Raw genomic sequence first — 18,485 nt, 5'->3', positions numbered from 1 at the left:
CAGTGTTACCTTACCAGTGCGAGACCTTAAAAACTCAAATCTCAAGGTGGGTGGCGGCATTTACGTTGTAGATGTCTATGGGCTCCGGTAACCACTTAACACCAGGTGGACTGTGAGCTAGTCCACCTATTTACGCAATAAAAAAAAGTACTTAATTCAGTGATGCATATCTAAACCTTAGAAAAAAAAAATCATATTCGTAAATATTGTGACTCGCGCTGGTTGAGAACCGCTGATCTATAGTAATAGAGGCTAGTTAGTTAAAAAGTTAATGTTTTGCATGAGTAGAAAGTTCTCGACGCTTTTATTGTAAAGAAATCGGGCCCTACGGTTAACACTTAAACGCATTCGAATCCATAATTTATGTTGGCAGTTTGATTAATTTCCAATATGATATTATGTAAATGGAAAGTTTGAGAATATTTATAAATTTATTCAATGAATAGCTAAATTCACCAGGCTATATAAACATCGCGTCCACCATCTTTGTAAGTCGCACACTTAGAAAGATGGTGGAATCGCGTGTGATGTTTTAATGAAATTGGTTCTAATGCAAATTACTAATGCAATTGCTGATATAAGCCAAGTGGTCTTACCTACCCGTGTGGTCGCACAATATTCCCGCGATGAAATTAGCATGGATTTTGGTTTTTACACGATATTAAACCTTTATCGTGACATTCGTTCATTATGCTTTTTTATTTATTTAGTTCTTAGTTTTGTGGACGAGTCCACAGTCCACTTAGTGTTAAGTGGTCACCGGAGTTCATAGACATCTACAACGTGAATGCCGCCACCCATCTTAAAATATGAGTTCCAAGGTCTCCGTTTTAGCAGTACAATGGCGGCCCCACCCTTCCAACCGAAACTCATTACTGCTTCACGGATGAAATAGGCAGGGTGGTGGTACCTACCCGTGCAGACTCACAAGAGGTCGCAAGTACGCATTGTGTATTAAAATGTTTTCTTCAAAGTCGTTACACTCTTATCAGAGTGGTCCTGAAAGCCATATAGCATAGGAGGGGGCAGATTCGATGCTCTTCGCGATGTCTCTCCCTCTCCCAGCTAAAGTCCAGGCTACAGTGCTGATTTAAGGGAGCTCTCGCTGCATACTCGGTCCAAGGCAGGGGATTATAAATAGTGATACTAAGTGAATATCGTACGATAAAAACTGCGACGGTTTGTAGTCTGTAGAACCGAGATTCGCTGGAGCGGACTGGTTTCTGAATGGAGATCGCGCATCGACAAATGGGGGGCGCCCCCCGGCCAGACATAGCGATCGCTTGCGGAGCGTGGCCGTCAAGATATGGACGACATCTCCTTAACAGAAGACTGATCCCTTTTTTTATTCCTACCTAAGCTTCTGATGGGCTAGAGACCATATCAGCGTAACCTTAACTAGTAGGTGAGCTCACGAGGCTCAAACCTGGCGATGTTGCTAAACCTAACCCTAGCAAGAGCAGTGCTTCGCAGAATCTACCACCGGATCGGAAACGCGTCCCACTGAGAAGATCCGGCGAGAAACTCAGTGGGCTCTGATCCCTCTTTGGGTTCTTCTACTATCAAGAGTTATAATGGAACGCATGCGAGATTAAACCGATTCTGACTCGGTGTGGTCTCAACGACTATCTGCCGGTAGTCGAAGTGTCAAAATGGATGTGTACTCACAGTAAAAATGTGATAAACGTCCTAGAAACAGTCACCTTGTCTGACTGTGTTTAGAATACTGATCGTGTAAAGCTAACCGCACGTTAGATAAGCGGTAGCGGTGGCGATCGCTGTAATGAGAAACATAAATCAAGTTAAAAATTATGCAATTTTTATTTATTGGCTTTTACAGTTTTATTAGCAATATGCTACTTAGGTGAAAGGTTGACTTTATTGAGCAGTCGTGAACTCGCTTTCCGTATTCACACATTCCACATTCACTAAACTGTCTATTCAATTAAATTTCTCACCATACTACATGTACTTTCCTAGTACTATTGTTCGTCTTATGTAGTCGAAAACATACACACACACACGCACGTACACACCCACACACGCACGTACACACACACACACACACACGCACGTACACACACACACACACACACCCACACATATTTACATTAATCCTGTCCTAAATTATTCTTTAGTGTTTCATTCCGAAAAAAAAAACGGATACATATTTAAAAAAAGAAAAAAACACCAATTAACTAATAAACAAAAAGGAAACAACTATGTGCCTGTTTATAAATAGATTATTTTAAAAGCCTCAACAATGTACTATTCAAATCATAATTCATTTTTAGTCCCGAATCTCGCACAAGACGCGCGACCTACTATTTTATTTATTTTATGAATGAAGGATCACTGGTGGTAAGGAGGCCTTTCCAGTTCCACCAGAACAGTTGGGCGAGCAAAGCCTCAGCCAGGAGCGAGCTACTCCCAGTACGGCAATGAATATCCGCGCCATTTTTACGTGGGCCTTCAAAAACGCTAAATCTTGTTAGCGTGCCGTCACCTCAACTCCGCTTCGCCATCAAGCCCATATGTTTGACAATCGATTACGTCATCACGTATTGTGTGCTTGTTTGAGAAATATTAATATAGTGGGCTCGCGCATGCCGAATTCAAGCGAAAGGATCATTGGTAATAAAGGCTTCAAAGATTGTTAGATCGATTTTCTTATACGAAAGTGCCAACAAATATGTTTTTTTCCCTACCTATGCTGATAGCCTTGAGAGGCTATATTTTAGCTTCTCCTTGACGTGTAGGTGAGCTCACGGGACTCAAACTGGAGTGTTGCTAACACTGGTCCTAGCGAGTAGCAAGGGCAGTGCTTCGCAGAATCAACCACCGGATCGGAATCGTGACCCACTGGGAAAATCCGGCGAGAAACTCAGTGGGCTCTATGGGTTAATTTAGTCGTCGAGCCCTTTGTCGCAAGCGACGGGTTCGGCGAGTAAGTTGACCGGCCAATATGTGTTGACTGTCTTCAATTAATAATTAATGTTTAATCATCACATTAAATAAGGTAGGTATTATCAACATTTTCAATCGCCCGTGAAGCCTTTACCATGCCCACTGAGTTTCTCGCCGGATCTTCTCAGTGGGTCGCGATTCCGATCCGGTGGTAGATTCTGCGAAGCACTGCTCGTGATAGAGCTAGTGTTAGCAAATTCTCTCAGGTTGAGCCCGTGAGCTCACCTACTTTTTCGGTTACGCTGGCATAGTCCTCTATGCTTTTAGACTACGCTATACTATAGTGCCATATAGCATAGCAGCTTAAACTTAGCCAATCTTTATATATATTTGGATTCGAGAGTGGTTTAGATTTACAAATCAGCCCGGCAGATGGCGCTGCAGTCGGTATGTAGGTTATTTATCTTTCCTATAAATATGGCAAAACAACCTTTGCCGGGCCAGCTAGTAATATATAGTACAGTACAGTGTAAACGTGTCCATAACAATGTATTGTGCGCGTTATTGTTGTGCTATGAGCTATATACTATATCGTCGTTGTCAAACCAAAATCTGTAATGTGCACTTTTTGAGATTTTTACTTTTTGACCTTTTCGTATAGTTCACAGCCCTATCTACCGTATAAAAAAAACCTTTATGTATATATAGCTTTAATATTTATCCATAGCTTTCATTTGATATAGTTCTTAAAAATTCGTTTTCATATAAAAAAAAAAACCAAAATATTTTTACTCGTTAATTCAAAATAGAGTTTTTGCACATAGCAGATTTTGGTTTGACAGCGACGTATGCTATTATATTATAGCGTAGTCTGAAAGCAGCTTAAGGCTACCAGCGAATAAGTAAGGAAAAAACCCTATACTCTCGGATCGTTTGGAGCCTCTGGGTCTGCGGAGGGACTTCGGTTCCCTCTGTATTTTGTACCGTATGTTCCATGGGGAGTGCTCTGAGGAATTGTTCGAGATGATACCAGCATCTCGTTTTTACCATCGCACCGTCCGCCACCGGAGTAGAGTTCATCCATACTACCTGGAGCCACTGCGGTCATCCACAGTGCGTTTCCAGAGATCTTTTTTGCCACGTACCATCCGGCTATGGAATGAGCTCCCCTCCACGGTGTTTCCCGAGCGCTATGACATGTCCTTCTTCAAACGAGGCTTATGGAGAGTATTAAGCGGTAGGCAGCGGCTTGGCTCTGCCCCTGGCATTGCTGAAGTCCATGGGCGACGGTAACCACTCACCATCAGGTGGGCGGTATGCCCGTCTGCCTACAAAGGCAATAAAAAAAAAAAAAAAAAACCTTGGAATAGAAGAGATTTTCAAACCAGTCGACCATCTGTCGTTCGCGCTGTAGAGACGCAGCCTTTTCAACTCATGACCGCATCCGAGGTCAAGCAAGCTTAGTCGGCTAACGGAACGTGACCACAGTACAGTTGTAACGCAGCTGGGTCAGTTTTTACTGGTGGTAGGACCTCTTGTGAGTCCGCACGGGTAGGTACCACCATCCCGCTTATTTCTGCGTGAAGCAGTAATGCGTTTCGGTTAGAAGGGCGGGGCAGCCGTTGCAACTATACTGAGACCTTAAAACTTATATCTCAAGGTGGAAATCAATCGTGAACATTTGTTGAGTACGCATTTCATTAGAAAAATTGGTACCCGCCTGCGGGATTCGAACACCGGTGCATCGCTCAACACGAATGCACCGGACGTCTTATCCGTTAGGCCACGACGACTTAACAAAACGTAAATATTCGTTCGAAATGTCAAACAAATGGAAAATGTCAAATAGTAACTTTAATATGTTTGGTATAGGACGTTAGACATATACGCGTGTACAGCCATGCCATTCGTGCCACACGTTAGAACGCCGAAAGCTTCTCTAAAGCTCTAACGATCACTTTAATAGTATAATAATAACAAAAATTAACAGAGTATCCATTGTGCCTCTCGTGCTCTCCAGTACCGGCGTCATTGCCAAACACCTACTCCACAACATAACCATGCAAAAAGCAGTCATATTAAACACGTGCCCAATTGTTCGGAAGTTTATGCAGAACGACAATTCCCAAAGTGAACTGTACTGGGCCCGCGGTTTGCCTGATTAATTACCGAAATTTCGGTAAAAGAATTTTTTCCATAATAAAAAAATAATAATTTATTTTCTCACTTAAAAGTACAGCACAAATACAATCCAATGCTAATAATTACTTTTGTCAGCTTTTGACAGAGCTGAAGTCTGTACTGGGTTCAAAAACCTGATCTCTAGCCTATAAATATATTCAACTACCCTCTACAACTTAATACATACTGTATAACTCTCTTAAAATTCTTGCCTTACCGTTTTAGTCATTGAAGACTTAGTATAGTTACTGTTTAATATATGCACTATACAGAATGAGATCACTGGGTTGTATGCAAAGGAAACCGGTTTTCGAATGAGATATACTGAACCAAAATGCATTAGGTATGTTATATGGTATAATGTGACATTCTTTATAAATAGAAGCGCACGTGGTATCTTAGGTATGAGTCCGCACGCGAAGGCTCGACCACTATTCGGCCTATTTCTGCTGTGGAGCACTTAAGTTTTCCTGTTTGAAGGATGGGGCAATTTATATAGGAAGCCTGGTTTCATATCGAGGTGGTTAATAGCAAAATAGAAAAGGGAATAGGTAATAATGAAACTAGGTCTTAACGCGTCAGAGATTATGGTCGAACTTCGATCGTTTGACGAACATTATATAGATAAACACGTCGACTGCCCTGTAGGTCACCGGTGCCCTACGCGGCCCACTTATGTAAATATTTCGATTTCTCTCTTCGATCTTCTTATTAAGGCGCCGGAATATCCAGTAGACTCTGTGAAAGACCAATCTGAAGATACAATAATAAGCAAAATAAGGCAAAGGCAATTTCCTGCAATTCAGGCTTCAAAGGCTCTGCAATTCAGGCGCTTAGTAACAGGAATCGATATAATTACTTCAGAGCGCCGCGTAGGGCACCGGTGGACCTACACGACAGTCGACGTGCTAAAGCTAATAGTCTTATTGTCACTAGTGATCTCGCAGTAGTCGAAATTGGACTATAATTAATTGAAATTATAAGTTTGAACATTATTATGGTTCTATTGTCAAAGACTATTATATTTCTTTTAATCACATATTTCGCCAAGACTACACTATCTATACTAATATTATAAAGAGGAAAGATTTGTTTGTTTGTTTGTTTGTTTCGAATAGGCTCCGAAACTACTGGACCGATTTGAAAAATTATTTTTCCATTAGAAGCCGACATTGTCCCTGATGAACAAAGGCTACTTTTTTAAAAAAAATTTTAATTTTTTTTTTTTGTTTCATAAATATGAATTCATAAATAGAGTGTTTTAATGTTTCCGAAGCGAAGCGAGGGCGGGTCGCTAGTAGAAAAATAATATTATAGACAAACAATATTAACCTATTCTAAATTTGACCACAGAATAAGCAATAACAAAAGTTTGACAATAAACAAAGAGTATATATGTGTGTGTGTCAAATACATGGTAGCGTGTGTAATGTAATGTTTTTTTATTGTTTTAATGTATTTTTTTGCGAAATTTAAAAAAATATATCCTTTTGCACTACTTCACTATATTCTTTAAAAGGGTGGAAAATTTCATACTCCTCCGGCCCCGCAATTTTCGTAAAAAGGGGTACAAAGTTTTTGCTTCACATATTAATATATAGTTTTCGACACCGGCAACATTTTCTATACACCCTCGAAACATTACCGCGTAACATTGATCGCACGATACACGAACGAAAATAAACTTTAAGATGTGACTCAATAAAATCTATTTTTACACGTGATTGATAATTTTGATTAGGTCATCTTCTCTAAACGTGTAATGTACATAAATATGACTAGTTGCAGGGTGACGTCACGCTTGGCCGTGCCCGTCGCTGATTTTATGAAAAAAAATAATGTTTTTTTTAATTCACTTACGCGCCTACTGTCATTCGTTAATTTTACTATTAATTGTGAAGTTTCAAGGAGATCTGTAGGGTAAGAAGTAAGAAGTAATTCTTGCGTGAATAAGTAAGAAACATCGGTCAATACGTTCTCACGAATTTTCTTGACGGATTAAGTAAGTTGGTATAGTTTAGCACACCGGGACCAAAACTTAAATTTACACTGGGATAATGATCAGAATTTATGTGCGAGTGCGTGTGTGAATGCGAGTGCGTGTGCGAGTGTGTGTGTATTGTGTTTTTCATAACTTCCTAAATACCCATAGAATTCGCAATTGGGTAAGTCGAATCGATTGTCACCAAACTTGGTGGTGGTATTTTCTCAAAACAGCTCACTAAATAGCCAATGAGTAGTAGAGTATAGTATGGTAAATAAGAGAGTAAATAAAAATATATATAATAGAAAGAAAACGGACTTCGACAAATCAAAATTGAGATGTAATCAATGTAAATTAAATATGCATTAACAAGGATAACTTAAAAAACTACCGGTTACATTGATTAAAATGGGAATACACGAGAAGCATATACTCCAAACTAAAAAAATATATCTAGATGAACTAAATAGTTGAACCGCTAGAAAAAAAGTTTTGAGGTAACCCAAACAATAGAATGCAAGGGAGTCGTTTAGGCGCCGGGACCTCGTAGGTGGATCGGCCCTTGGCCCGAAAAAATAAAACCCAAATAATGCGTAAAGTCCTCTTTTTCAAGTCCTTTAAAAACAACTCAATAACCGTCTGAAAAGTTTATGTCCTTCCTGAACTTTGTTTCCTTCGCGACCTTGATATAATACAGGGTTATGTCACCTATTCATTGCACTAATTACCTTTAACGAGCGTTAAACAAGATAATGTCGCATGCGTAGTGGAAATTTCGCGAAAACTTTGTTTGTATAATTAGGGGAATCCGCAGTGACCTTTTTGAAATTACTGGAGCCCTGACTTTATCCTTTCCTACCTTGGTAGCCTAAGGGGCTATTCCAGCTTCGCGCAGACCGGTAAGCGAACTCACGGGCTCAACCTGAGAGAGTTTTCTAATATTGGCCCTAGCAAGAGCGGTGCTTCGCTGAATCTACCACCGGATCGAAATAGCGAGCCACAGAAGATCCGACGAGAATCTCATTGAGGGAACCTTACCTATCGTAAATTGATGGTACTATGAAAGAAAACTTTTCGGATTTTCCAACACAGCTAACTGAATAGAATTAATGTGTGCGTGTGTATAAAAAATTGCGCACAACAAATCATCGCCTTTGGTGTTGTAAGAATCAATAAAGTCCCAACCAATTCATGCAAGCATTGATTTTCATTTAGAAGATACTTGAGAGTACATAAGAGTTCTTGCCTCACTGGATAACGGCGTGTACGGTTCTTAATCAAAATATTTGCGATCAATATTTTGGTGAAAACAACACATGGTCTGCGTTACAATTTATTATATACTGGTGGTAGAACCTCTTGTGAGTCCGCACGGGTAGGTATCAGTGGTAGCACCATCCTGCCTATTTCTGCCGTGAAGCAGTGATGCGTTTCGGTGGATGGCGGCATTTACGTTGTAGGTGTCTATGGGCTCTAGTATCCTCACTTAACACCCACTGTGAGCTCGTCCAACCATCTAAGCAGTAAAAAAAAGGTATTTTTTGTCAATTCGACCTTATATCCCGGCCCAAATGAGTAGGGATTTTTTTAATTTTTTTTTTATTGCTTAGATGGGTGGACGAGCTCACAGCCCACCTGATGTTAAGTGGTTACTGGAACCCATAGACATTCACAACGTAAATGCGCCACCCACCTTGAGATATAAGTTCTAAGGTCTCAAGTTTAGTTACAACGGCTGCCCCACCCTTCAAACCGAAACGCATTACTGCTTCACGGCAGAAATAGGCAGGGTGGTCGTACCCACCCGCGCGGTTATAGGACTCGTGATTAAAATTGTCGACACAGTATTTCCGTTTTAAATCTTTGTGAAGGTTTTTAAGGGTTTTTTCCCTGGCCCTTCCTCAGTCCCGGTATTCCCTTCAAAGCGTTAAAGTATGATTTATTGACGGATGCGATCATGATTCGTAATGCAGTGAGTATGTGTAGGTCGCGTAATGATTGACGTCATTTATGTGGAGTCATTATGACGCGCCTGGGACAAAGCGATGCCACTCTTATATGTCCAAACGACTGACGGCAGGTTAAAAAAAAGTGTGGTCTACAAGAGTCTTTATTATTGGTCTGATTGTTTACTGTCGGTTATATTAATCCGGGGTGATAAGTCTGCGGTAACTGAACCGGGAAAACTACTGTCATTCAATTCCACTGACGAGTCGTCAATGTCATGGTCATCGTCATCGTCTCGAATTACCCATCTTCCGATTTTATTTTGCCTGATCTTGCTCTGCTGCCTTGCTAATGTCGTAGGTATTAGATATACATGGCTGGTATACCCATGGCGCCTATTTGTACTGCGAAATGGCAGCCATATAAAAATAATATTAAAATTTCCACCTTGAAGCTGACGGTATTTATGAACTCTCCAGGCCCCGGCAACAGATCGCTTAGCGCGCATTCCATTTTTTATTTAATGTCCGTTGTTAGGCATAAATGACCTCGTTGACGAAACCCTGTACGCTGGACTGATCAAGTGAAAAACCTTACCAAAAGACCTACTTAAGGAGTGCGTGCGCCAAACATCAGTGCGTGAATTATAGAGAACAGCTGTCAAGGCTATAATCAAGTATTCCACATGATCGCGACTGCTCTTCCAAGGGTAACCGATTATGATGATGATGAAATGTACGAGCTTACGGCAAATCTGTTGTTAGTCGGTTATCGAAAGTCGTAATCATCACAACGTGATAGCCGACACCCCCATTTAAAAGCTCTCCCACCTTTTAGAACGGAACGCATTTGCGATTACACTCGAGCGATACTTGAACACGCATTTGTTTTGCTCGGGGAATGACGACGGTACTATTGTTTGGCACGCGTCTCGAACCTTGTTTCGCGATAAACAAACAGATGATGTTACAACTTGACTTTGAAGAATGATAGCGAATGTGCAACTGGTTTTCCTTTAGAACATCGGCCAGGTGGAAGGTTTTTTCGGCGAAACGCAGTTCGGTAGTTACCGTTTATGGCTTGTTGAGTATATTCAGAGGCGGTTATGCACATGGTATAGGGCGTGGGCGCTGCGATGTTAGGAAGGCCCTTTAAATGAACCTGTTACATTTGTACCTATTCCATTTTGTTCGCGTGCTTACAAGAGGGCGCTAGTGTAATGATTGCACAAAGGCGCTACATAGGCTAGAGAGCTCTTTGGGAATATTCAAAAGTAGCTCTCACTGTGCTACTTCTATATCTAAGTTGTCATGTGTTTCGATTTGAAGGTCGATTCTCAAATGAAACTGAGACTTCCTTTCCGTCACAATTCCACATAAACGGAATTCGTTCTTCAATTCCTCCTCCTTGCGTCGATAATCCTCAAGGTTGAGGGTCGTGCCCTCATGAGGCTTTCTTAGGAAAAAAGACATGGTGGTGTCGGCTTGGGACCAGCATTAGCAGAGTTAAGTTTCTTCTTTCTTCAATTAAGTCCTCTAAATCTTTACACGCCCTCGATTTAAATGTCCCAATGAGGTAGTCACCAGTACTCCCCAGAGAATCAAAAACAGTATATTTTTAACTCTTATACCAGCATACTGTACATCGTAAATATACATAACCGCTAATATGACACAGCTACTCTCACTATTTCTGCCGCGAAGGAGTCTAGCATTAGGGTTATTAAACTGGAATCATAGTTACTATACGATGGAAACTAACAACTTCGGTCTCAAGGTCAGACACAGCATTCAAGTTGTGGTGTCTATAGGCTTTGGTAACCACGCTAAATGAAACGTGAATGGAATGAATAAAGCTTTGATAGCAATAGATATTGTCATAGGTCTGACGCTGGGAACTTGTCATATCATCTTCTTTCTCACTAATGATGACGATCGTTACCATGTATAATCTGACTACATTTACTTATGTCCCGTGCTAGTTCAAAAGGTCGCTGTAGACTTTTTTTATTTATTATCTTGTTGTCTACTATACTGTTACATCATCGTGGGAATCGGCTTCTCGAGCGCATCCGCTGCATCCGTTCCATGATCAACCATATCGGTCTGTTAATTATTGTTGTTAAATAGGGATTGAAACAGTAGTGTTAATCCGTAATCCTTAATGTTTAAATCCCTAATGTGTCTTTGTGCAGAGAAGTTTCTCTGAAAGAAGAAAGACCTTCAGGTCTGACAAACAGAAAAAAACATATCAACACGTCTTTAGCACGATCACAATTCGGCAAGTGTTGGAAAGTTGTCAAAGTTTAAAGATAATGATGATGTTATAAACGAGAATAGTAGATGCGTTTGCACAATTATTTCGGTATCACAGTCTTAAAATAAGCTGGGATTTGATTGTGGGAGTATGGAGTGGCTGGCTCGTCGGGTTGGTATCGCAGACTTGTCTTTGTAAATGACTGACTCGGTGGCACACTAGTTAGCGCCCCTGACTTCCCGATCCACTAACGGTGCTTTTAGGTACCCCAAGCACCGGTCATCGTTCTTGTCGAACCCGTCGCTTGCGACGAAAGGCTCGGCGAGTAAATTAACCCACAGGCACAGCTCACTAAGTTTCTCGCCGGATCTTCTCAGAGGGTCGCGTTTCCGATCCGGTGGTAGATTCTGCGAAGCACGGCTCTTGCTAGGGTTCGTGTTAGCAACGTCGTCAGGTTTGAGCCCCGTGAGCTCACCTACTAAATCGACGAATCTAGAATAACCCCTCAAGGTTGCTAGAATAGGTAGTAAAACAAAGCCCCTGACTGTTGCGCCGAGGGTCGTAGTCTCGATTCCCGAATCGGGCAAACATTCATGTGATAAATAGGTTTCTTTGTTCTTTGCATGTATGGCCAAAAAAACCTCTGAGTTTGCTCTTTTCCAAATAAATGTTAAATATCAATAAAGCACCATAAGTATTTGTTTAAATTCGATCGATAGTAAAAAGTCGGTTTCAAAAGAAGTCACATCCCATAAAAGTAATTTTATGACTAAAAGAATCAGCGTGCTAAATGGGCACTACACGAGTGGACGGGGAACATCTTTAAGCACTTTTTTAACCTACCTATTCGCTTGTAGCCTCAGTGGCTATTCTAGCTTCACGTGGACGATAGTTGAGCTCACGGGCTCAACCTGAGAGAGTTTCTTAAGGAGCTCTAGCAGGAGCAGTGCTTCGCAGAATCTACCACCGGATCGGAATCGCGACCCACTAAGAAGATCCGGCAGGAAACTCAGCGGGCTGTGTCTATGGGCTTTAAGCGCTTATCGCAGCCAATAGACGTGCCAATACCGCCGTCCATCTTCAGACTAGAGGTGAAAGTCTCAGCGTAACGCTCAGAAGATTCACGGCAGTAATTGATAAGATGGACTTACTCCTGTAGGCTATGAATGCGTGGTAGTAATGGTAATTAACGAGGCAATAGGAAGAATTTGGGAAGTTGAATAAAGGGGAGATTGGATCGCGTTTCGTGACGAATAATCTTGTTATATTTAGAATAGTTGTGTTTTAATTCCATATAATAATGAACAAGGTCACGGATATGGACATTAAAACGCGAATTTCGCTACAGATCTGCCACTTGTACAAGTTACTCGGCGTAGTTGAATGAGATAACATGAAATTCCGTTTTTTTTGGACTTAAAACCTTAACGTAATGCAGTAAAGTCTGTATTACAGCAGTGTTAGTGCTTGTGTTCAATTAGATATAGCTCGCTGTCTCTTCTGTACTTAATTCGATCGATGCTGCTTGTAAGAGTGGTGGAGTTATAGCCATCTTGGGACATGAGGATTGTATATGACAGATCCACCCTTCCAACCGTAAAGCAGTAGTGCATCGAAGCAGAAATAGACAAGGTTTTGACACGTAGCAGTAATTACGCAAATTATAATTCGGGCTAGTTTGATTTTTATTACACGACTTTACTTTTTCTTCGTTTATTGTAAATATACTTGAGACATTAGAACTTATATCTCAAGGTAGGTGGCGCATTTACGTTGTAGATGTCTATGGGCTCCAGTAACCACTGCCCACCAGATGGGCTCTGAGCTCGTCCACCCATTTAAGCAATAAAAAAAATTAAAAATCACGTATTTCATTTAAAAAAAAATCGTAATCGTCTGCGGGATTCGAACGCAGGCACAACGCATCGCTTAACAACACCGAGCGTCTTACCCTTTAGGCCACGGAAAAATGTGTAGGTTCCTATGACCTTAAAGCGAGGGAACGATGCCAAAAAGCCAATATTACTAACGTGCTCTATAGGTAAGAGGTTTTATAGTCTTTATTTATAGTATTTTTCATACATTCGCTTAATGAAGTTCAGTAATGCTCTGTAACTGAGCGTGAACGGTCGTGCGCATTACATTGCTTCGTTGTGTGCGTGTTTTATTATTATTTATTTTTAATATTATTAAGCGTTAGAAACTGTAATTGTGTTCTATTTTTGAATATTTCGTTTCGTGCGTGCCAGAGTACGCGGGTTATTGTGTTAATTTTACGTCTGGGTAAAATAAAAACAAAAGTGAAGTTTTTAAGTAGGCTAAGTCGGCTTTGGACGATTTTTATGCGTTTGGGTATGTGTGTGTGTGTGTGTGTGTTTTTGAGTTAATTCACGATGGATACGATTAAAGTGGTCGGTGAATTTGTACGCGAGAGGTCGCCGTTTTCGGTGAGATTTTAATTTCTATGAATATTTATTTTTTATTTATTTTTTCTGGAGGTACATGAAATTTTTTTCGTAATACAAAATTTGAGGACTTTTTGGCAGGAACGCGAGGGGTAAAGTTGTGTGATTTGTTATATTTTGTCTATTTAGTGTCTCTTCAGGTTTACATGTGTAGTAACGGTGATTTATTAACTGTTTAATATCTTTGAAAGTGCACTAATGTTGGAAAATTAAACAAAGCCGCTGAACGTAACTTCTCGGGACCCTCCAAAAAGTCCACTGAAAAAATCTCAGTAAATGACCACCATTTTACTGAGATTATAATATATTTCATCCCATATCATCTCATTTCATTACATTTAACTCCATGTTATAATTTTTCATAAAAACAAGAATATAAATTAAAATAACCTATATGTCTTAGTTACTAGGTCATAAAATCCCTTAAAAATACAAAATTTGAATTTACCTAACTTTACGTTTTGTTTATGAGACCTGCCCTTACGTTTTATAGTTACATACCGTTAATCTGAAAATTTTTATGTGAACTAAAAACGTTCTCGTCGAACCCGTCGCTTACGACGAAGGGCTCGACGAGTAAATTAACCCACAGACACAGCCCACTGAGTTTCTCGCCGGATCTTCTCAGTGGGTAGCGTTTCCGATCCGGTGGTAGATTCTGCGAAGCACGGCTCTTGCTAGGGTTCGTATTAGCAACGTCGTCACGTTTGAGCCCCGTGAGCTCACCTACTAGTTAAAAGGTTACGCTGAACTAGCCTCTCAAGGCTATCAGCATAGGTAGAAAAAAAAAGCTCTCCGTCTGTTTGTTCGAAATGCGTGTACCTATTCTGATGGGATGTTTGAGTCTCATTGATTCTCGCTCTGGATTTGATTTCAGAGCAAACAATTGTCCGATACTAAAACACTTGAGGTCTTTCGTGTGAATCTTCCTTGTTTAGACCATCCCTAATTCAGCTTAAGAGTAAAAGGGTTTTAGAATCGGTCTCGATGTCAACCCAAACGAATGAAGTCGTCGTGGCCTAAAGGATAAGACGTCCGGTGCATTCGTGTTGAGCGATGCACCGGTGTTCGAATCCCGCAGGCGGGTACCAATTTTTCTAACGAAATACGTACTCAACAAATGCTCACGATTGACTTCCACGGTGAAGGAATAACATCGTGTAATAAAAATCAAAGCCGCTTAATTATAATTTGCGTGATTACTGGTGGTAGGACTTCTTGTGAGTCCGCACGGGTAGGTACCACTACCCCGCCTATTTCTGCTGTGAAGCAGTAATGCTTTTCGGTTTGAAGGGTGGGGCAGCCGTTGTACTGTAAAAACTAAGACCTTAGAACTCATGTCTCAAGGTGGGTGGTGGCAATTATGTTGTAAATGTCTATGGGCTCCAGTAACCACTTAACACGAGGTGAGCTCGTCCACCCGTTTAATTAATAAAAAAAACCTGCAAATATGCCATAACACGGTCAACATTGTGTCGCAATTCGTAATCGATAACTTAATCGATTGCAAACGCGAAACGATTTAACAGATCGATTGTTGCCAAATCGGGTTAAAATGGTTAAAAAAGAAAATCGATATTAAATTGAGGTGTGTTTTATGAGTAAATTTTTTTTTGTTTTAATTATCCTTGTACGTATATTTCAAGCATAATTAATTAAGAGTATAGTGATGCCACTTATATCAATACATATATATTTTTCAATTATCTCTTTTAGTTACCTATTTATTTTGTCAGCCTTTGTCGCGATATTCTGCAGAATGTTACGTGGCGTGAAATCGTCATAATGTATCACCCGCTAATTCTAGATGCAGGCATTGTCCACTCATTGTTGAGTCTGTAACAATTACGTGAAAGTCGGTGCGCGCGTTGAGTAATGTTTTTATTTTTATGTTTATTGCTTAGCTGGGTGGACGAGCTCACGGCCCAACTGGTGTTAAGTGGTTGCTGGAGCCCATAGACATCTACAACGTAAATGCCGCCACTTACCTTGAGACATAAGTTCTAAGGTCTCAAGTATAGTTACAACCGCTGCCCCACCCTTCAAACCGAAACGCATTACTGCTTCACGGCAGAAATAGGCAGGGTGGTGGTACCTACCCGCGCGAACTCACAAGAGGTCCTACCACCAGTAATTACGCAAATTATAATTTTGCGGGTTTGATTTTTATTACACGACGTTATTCCTTCACCGTGGAAGTCAATCGTGAACAATTGTTGAGTACGTATTTCATTAGAAAAATTGGTACTCGCCTGAGATACGAACACCGGTGCATCGATCAACACGAATGCACCGGACGTCTTCAAAAAATAATAATAGTATAGTAATGTTACGCGCTGGGGTTCGGGATTAATAAAATTTCACCAAAGTACAACTGAAAAACTGTATTCAACACTTAAAACTCTTAAACACTTCACAAACACTTTAAAATTCTCAATTCGCTTGTTCCACTTCGCTTCAGGTAATCCTTTCGCTATTTCGCTTCGAGTAGTTCCGATTACTGACTGACTGCGCGCCATCCCTACAACACTTTTATAGCCACACATCTCTAGTCGTAGTTCCCGCTATCTGACAATAGATGGCGTTGTAATTCTCGAGCATTCTGAATCCTTCGACATTCGTTCGACTATTCGGCGATAGATGGCGTTACTCTTACCGGCGTAACAGTCATCATCATCATCATCATCATCCGCCTGCGGCAGTCCACTGCTGGACATAGGCCTCCCCCAAAGCTCGCCACTGAACCCGATCTTCGGTTCTACGCATCCAGTTACTGCCAGCTGCCCTGCGCAGGTCGTCGCTCCATCAAGCAGGAGGGCGTCCTACACTACGTTTGCCGGTTCGCGGTCTCCACTCCAGAACACGTTTACCCCAACGGTTATCGGTTCTGCGACATATGTGACCAGCCCACTGCCACTTCAGTTTACTAACTCTGCGAGCTATATCGATCACTTTGGTCTTTGCCCGAATGACCTCATTGCGTATTCGGTCTCGCAATGACAAACCGAGCATAGCTCGCTCCATAGCTCGCTGAGTAACTTTTAATTGGTGGACTAGTCGCACAGTCAGTGTCCACGTTTCGGCTCCGTAGGTAAGGCGTAACAGTAACAATAGTATATATTATCCTTTTTCTTTTTAACAGCTGGACACATGGTTCGGGCGGCCGAAGAAGGCCGGCGCCGGCATCGACCGGGGCTACGACACCGTACCCCGGGGCGCCGAGCCGAGGACGGAAGACGAGGAGCCCAACGCGACCGCGGAGTACACCAGCAAGATAGACGCCCTCGACGACAACCAGCTGCACAGACGATTCGAGGAAATGCTGGTGAGTTGGCCGCTGACACCTTAAGGTACGCGTCCATTGGCCCGCGTCCCACGCACCGCACGCAACGAATTTTATTTTGTATTAATTTCACATAGTGCTGCGTTCACTATCCGCGCCGCCCGCACCGAACGCCGGCATTTATGAGCGAAAAATCCAAAGCAAAATAAAATCCGTTGCGTGCTGTGGGTCCGGCGCGGGCCAATGGACGCGTACCTTTAAGAGGCGACAAGTAACGTAAGACATGTTTCCCGTAGATGAAAAATAAAAAAAACTGCTATTTGATATTTGTGGTTTCGGTGGGTTTCAATTTTGAGAACACGCATTGTAACGCAAAGGCACGCTATAGGGTTGAAACGCAATAGAGTTGTTCCTTATTTTGTTTTAATATTAAGAAATGATGTTTACAGTCCGACATGAATCTCAACGAGGAGAAAAAGGAGCCGCTCCGGAAATATTCGAGGGATCAGAAAAAGAAGATGCTCGTCGCCTACAAATTCGTTAATACTCAGGTAAGGGATTTTATGACCAGGTAACTAAGACCTTTAGGTCAAGTCTTATTTTAATTTATAATCTTTATTTAAAAAAATATATGATAATATGATGTGAAATGAAGTGAAATGAAATGAGATGATATGGGATGAAATATAATCTCAGTAAAGTGGTGGTCATTTACGGAGATTTTTAGTGGACTTTTTGGAGGATCCCGAGAAGTTACGTCCAGCGGCTTTGTTTCATTTTCCCACATTTGTGCACTTTCACAGTTATACTAAACAGTTAATAAACCACCGTTATTACGCTTTTAAACCCGAAGAAACACTAAATAGACAAAATGAAACTAATCACACAACTTCACTCCTCGCGCTCCCGTTAAAAAGTCCTTGCTCCCTTTAAACTCAGGTAAAAATCGATTTCTTTTTGTATTTTTGTTATTGCTTAGATGGATGGACGCGCTCACAGTCCACCTGGTGTGAAATGGTTACTGGCGCCCATAGACATCCACAACGTAAATGCGCCACCCACCCCGAGACAAGTTCTAAGGTCTTAAGTATAGTTACAGCGGCTGCCCCACCCTTCAAACCGAAACGCATTACTGCTTCACGGTAGAAATAGGCAGGGTAGTGGTACCCACCCGCGCGGACTCACAAGAGGTCCTACCACCATGTTGCTATTCTTAAAGAGTTTTTGTGAAAACTAACATATCTGTTTGTAACTAATTGTTTCGTTCATATTTCGTGGACGCGCAATCTACAGCTAAGGGGTCGCGTTGTCGCGAGGTCGTTGACCTCACACATTTCACCGACTTTAATTGTGTTACATTGCTTGCAGACACGATTAAAAAAACCGATCAACGAACTATCTGCTTGATATGTATTCGGAAGAACTGCATTTTATAGCATACAATACGGGCATTGCTTATCTA

General features: G+C 41.3%; 1 protein-coding gene across 9 annotated transcripts in view; it reads left to right on the top strand.

The window, feature by feature from the left end:
- dia (diaphanous related formin 1) overlaps positions 1 to 18,485 on the top strand; it is a 67,837-nt gene that overhangs the window by 11,049 nt on the left and 38,303 nt on the right. For 8 of the 9 annotated variants that reach the window (XR_016325138.1, XR_016325134.1, XR_016325135.1 and 5 more), the window contains 2 exons: positions 16,883 to 17,065; positions 17,473 to 17,574. Coding sequence is in view for 4 of the 9 variants with exons in the window: in XM_089737289.1 (XP_089593415.1) it covers positions 16,883 to 17,065; positions 17,473 to 17,574 (285 nt within the window). In the remaining 5 variants the exon portion in view is untranslated. Of the gene's footprint in view, positions 1 to 13,451; positions 13,723 to 16,882; positions 17,066 to 17,472; positions 17,575 to 18,485 lie in introns of those variants that run through there. The other variant, XR_016325137.1, reaches the window with a different exon arrangement.

The sequence above is a fragment of the Bombyx mandarina genome, chromosome 23 (genome assembly GCF_030267445.1).
Source record: "Bombyx mandarina strain Sakado chromosome 23, ASM3026744v2".
Classification (NCBI taxonomy): Eukaryota; Metazoa; Arthropoda; class Insecta; order Lepidoptera; family Bombycidae; genus Bombyx; species Bombyx mandarina.
The sequence above is the reverse complement of the archived record's forward strand: the minus strand, read 5'-3'. Positions and strand labels throughout refer to the sequence as shown.